The sequence below is a fragment of the Aedes aegypti genome, unplaced genomic scaffold (assembly GCF_002204515.2).
Source record: "Aedes aegypti strain LVP_AGWG unplaced genomic scaffold, AaegL5.0 Primary Assembly AGWG_AaegL5_hic_scaff_264_PBJ_arrow, whole genome shotgun sequence".
In the NCBI taxonomy this organism is placed as follows: Eukaryota; Metazoa; Arthropoda; class Insecta; order Diptera; family Culicidae; genus Aedes; species Aedes aegypti.
The window spans coordinates 28,800-32,957 of record NW_018735922.1 but is presented as its reverse complement, the minus strand read 5'-3'; the positions used below and the strand labels follow the sequence as shown (position 1 = coordinate 32,957).

Here is a 4,158-nt window from a genome sequence, read left to right as displayed (position 1 = left end):
TGCGAAGCTGTTGATGTTTTTTTCGGTTTCTGTGAGAAAAACAAGGAGAGATGTTTTTTGCTTTTCTTCACGTACACGATGACAGTTCCTTACGAGGTTTTCCGTTGGTGCGAGTGCTTTGTGGAATCTCTTTTTGCTTCGTAGTCGCGAATTGCCTGTAGAACAACAGGAGTGTTGCCAAAATAGTTAACCTATTGAAAGACGTATGTTTCATATGTTTCTCAGTATATTGATGTTTATGCGAAAGATAAGAAAAGATAAGGAAAGTATTGAAAGGCCTCAATTATTGCCAATGCATGCTTTGTTGCCTAATTCCAATAAATTAATGATAAAGTTTGAATCTTCTATGAATTTAAATTGTGAATAATAAATACACCCGCAATTGAATATGTTTCCTGGCAAACCTTGTCCAGTAATAAAAAGTGATTGCCGAGGAAATCAAAGTGCATTAGTTTTAATTTGTGATTTGAAGCACTTGAAATTTAGTATTTTCGAGTGCTTTAATATACAAATTCTAAAGTTCAATAGTGCATAAGTAATCGGTGCGTAGTTTTTGTGAAAAAAATTGGAATTTGGAGCGGAGAATTGGACCGTTTAAAGTGGTGAGTTTTTCTTAAGCAGTTCTTGTGTTGTTTTAATTCGCAGCTCATGAATGACGATAATTTTCGTATGCATTTATTTCATTTAAATGATTAAAACCCATGTTATATAATATTTTGTGAAAAATGAGATTCACAAGGAAGATTATAGTTCAAGGAATATGTTTGAGTACATTGAAGTTAACTCTTGTTCCGTAGATAAATTTGTACAAGGACGATAAGTTTGTGCTGCCGAAAATACCCTCAGGGTGCCGAAGCCATCATTTACCCTATTTGGCGAGATTTATGAGGCCCCCTAAAATGTGGCCCTGGTTACATTCATTAAAATATCATAAAGCCTATAATGTACAATTGAATCTATTTATTTATTTCTGGATATTTCAGTAGGTTGTAACATTTATCTTTCTTATTATAAATTCAGATTCAGATTTTTTGTTGTATCTATCATTAAATTCTATTACGATTCTACTATTTCACAGAATATTTTATTATTCGGTGGAAATGCAAGCAAATTTTACTTTTATCTTGTTATAAGCAAAGTAGAAATGTTTCCTTCAAGGTTTGATAATCTTAAATGAGCTTTTGAATTCCAAGGAGTTATTTTAAGAAAACTAGTTGAAAATAATAGAATAAAGAATAAAATTATTGTATTGAAATAAATAAGTGCAGTGCATCAAATCATTATTTTAAAACTTACAGGCCAAAGTTTTTTTATGCAAATTTTGGTCAAAATGGGTAAAAAAAATTATGAAGACTGTGAAAAAACTCTAGTAGATATGATGATGATGATATGGTTCTACCATCTATTGTAGCAAGGCATCTGCCTATAGCACTGGAATAATCTGAAAAGCGATTTGATCAAGATTGTACTTTTGTTTGTGAGCAGTCAGTTTTCTGTATGAAGGGCCAAAAATGGGTGTGCGGACCCACAAGCATAGACACTTGCACGAAACCCGCGGCAGGGGAAAAGAATCTCCTTCCAGAAGAAAGTTTTCACGAACAACTGTAAAATCAAGCCCTCGACTGACAGAATACTCCCAATAGATGGTGTCGAAGAGCCCGCCCTCAATCCACGAAATGTTAACAACAGGGAGGAGGCAGTCCCAGGCTCCCTGTCCAGATCGCTTCAATCGGGTGCCCTGTTGGTCCCTCCCGTACCCCGTTATTTATAGTAGTATGTTTATGTAATATACAATCGGTTACAATTCATCTTACCTTTATTTGTGTGTATTTAAGTACGATTTTTTTATCAGTATTCAGTGAAAAAACTCTTGTAGATATCTGCACTTACTGTAAATCGTTTTGATCAGAGTTTATGAATGGAGAGTTGCGCGAAGAGTGATACCAAATCTACCTATCGAACTGTCAAACCGTCTACCTATCGAGCAGACCAGCAAAACAGATAGGGGCTGTTTTCGAAGACGAAGAAGAACAACCATTCAAAGAAGTCTCTTCGCGCAACTCTCCATTCATAGACTCTGGTTTTGATGTCTTCTGCGTCATAATTTTAAAGTATTTAAGAAATAATTAGGTAGATTTTAAGTGACTGGGGACATCTAAAATCGTTTTCAAGTAATTTTACGCGAGAACTTTTATCATAATCATAAACATGAATTGTACTGCTTTACGCGAAAAATGTTATGAAAACTATCCAATAAAAGTATCATAAATTTTTATTTATTACTAGTTTCCAACTTATCATTGCTTATTTTTATCGATCCATAAGTAAAAAAATCTATACATTTAGTGGTTTTTAGTTGCCAAAATTGTTCAATATATTGCTTACATATAATTATTTTTGAGGCTTCTTTTTGATAAGACCAAGAGTGTTCCCCTTATTTAAACGCTTGACAATTTGACTGCTCTTAAATAACTATTTATGACAAACACTTTTCGCTACCAGCCCTGGTTATGATTGCTCTCAATGAACACTCTTCGGCAGCAAATCAACGTGAGTCATTCCTTTGTTACTTGCTTTCTAGATGACGCCATCGAAATACCGGCCGGAACACATGAATACAAATTCTCATGCCAGATACCGTCCAATGCGGCCACATCGTTCGAAGGGGAACACGGGAAGGTCCGATATACGGTCCGTGCCGTACTCGATAGGCCGTGGAAGTTCGACCAAGCTTGCACTATTGCCTTCACAGTATTGCAACCTTTGGATCTCAATCATGAGTCGGAAAAGATAGGTCAACCCATGAAGCTCGAACGGTCCAAAAGCTTCTGGTTTTGGCCGTGCATTTCCGGACCAATGCACTTCTCGATAGAACTTCCCGTAAGCGGATACGTTTCCGGTCAGAAGATTCCCATCACGGTCAATCTGAACAACGCCAGCAATATCCCAATTCACGCCATCCGAAGTAAACTCGTGCGCAAAGTGTGCTTCATCAGTCAAACTCCGACTCGAAAGGCAAGGAACGAAGCTAAAACGGTGGCCAAAATGGTCACAACCGTTACACGTGATAAATCCGACCAGTACACACAAGACTTGGTGATCCCGGCCACCGCCCCGACCGGCAAATGTTCCATCATATCCGTGGAATACGAACTCAAAGTTAAGGTCAAACTGGGCGGCTTCCGTTCGGATCAAGAAATGACCATTCCAATCACCATCGGTACAGTTCCGTTCGGAATGTCACCAAAGGTTGAACCTGTGAGCAATAGCAGCCCTGGCTTTGGCTGGAGTGGCGGAATGCCCATGCCGTCAGGGGTTGCGACTCCGCTTTTGTCCATGCCGGAATTACCCAACACGCCAAGATCCCCTCTGCCGTATCCACCTGCCGCACCTCCTATTGGATTTTGTAAGTTACCATCCTTCTCATTTAGTGCATCATATATTGATTTTTAAAATTAATATCCCCATTCTTCAGTACCCCCAACCTACCAGGAAGCCATGAACCAGTCGGCGGTCAACGTGAACGACGGGGAACCGAATGCGATCGGATTTCAGGCGTACATTCCCCGGTACCCGGTGTACAATTTCGGCTCTCCCCTTAGGATGTAGATTCTGAACAAAGTATACTCGGCTAGGTTAGTTCTACGCGCAAAAAAAGTGCTGAAGTATTAAAACGGACTCTCATATGTTATTGAATTTAAGATTGCAGCACTCTTTTTTTTTCTTTGCTGTTATAATACCAGAATAAATTTGCAACATTCGGAGTCGTTTACAGCTTCGAATATTATCAGTTGACATTAGGTGTAATACTAACAAATGCATTTATATCTCATATGTATATTTTTACATAAAATAAATAAATCAACAAATTCAATAATCCATATCATAATGTTTCGCATGGTATGATGACAACGGTGTGCAAGATTAAGAAGGTGATATATTCCGAAACAGTTAATTCTGAAAGGTAATTGACGATGTCATTACTCATTTCTATCCACCTCGAGGAAGTGTGTTGCGCAGGCTCAAGCTATCGGGATAGTGTGCTTTGCTGGCAGTGATTCGTGAAACTCAAGCTGAAGGTGATTTGTGGTTGCTCAGCCAAGGATGGAGGAATAATTGGTGAGCTCGTTCCATGCTTTTATTTCAAATCTGAACACA

The 4,158-nt window shown here is 38.3% G+C and overlaps 1 protein-coding gene across 1 annotated transcript; it reads left to right on the top strand.

Moving 5' to 3' along the window:
- The first annotated feature begins 2,384 nt into the window (after nucleotides 1–2,384).
- On the top strand, nucleotides 2,385–3,842 carry LOC110681035 (arrestin domain-containing protein 2-like). The gene is made up of 2 exons (XM_021856804.1): nucleotides 2,385–3,406; nucleotides 3,476–3,842. Exons 1-2 carry the CDS (start codon nucleotides 2,524–2,526, stop codon nucleotides 3,607–3,609), a joined length of 1,017 nt encoding a protein of 338 aa, XP_021712496.1. The 5' UTR covers nucleotides 2,385–2,523; the 3' UTR covers nucleotides 3,610–3,842.
- Nucleotides 3,843–4,158: the final 316 nt, after the last annotated feature.

Excerpts from the sequence above, each read along its gene's own strand:
- LOC110681035 (XM_021856804.1), top strand. The coding sequence starts at position 2,524 with ATGAACACTCTTCGGCAGCAAATCAACGTGAGTCATTCCTTTGTTACT. Across the intron at positions 3,407-3,475 it reads CGCACCTCCTATTGGATTTT|TACCCCCAACCTACCAGGAA; the intron begins GTAAGTTACCAT and ends CCCATTCTTCAG.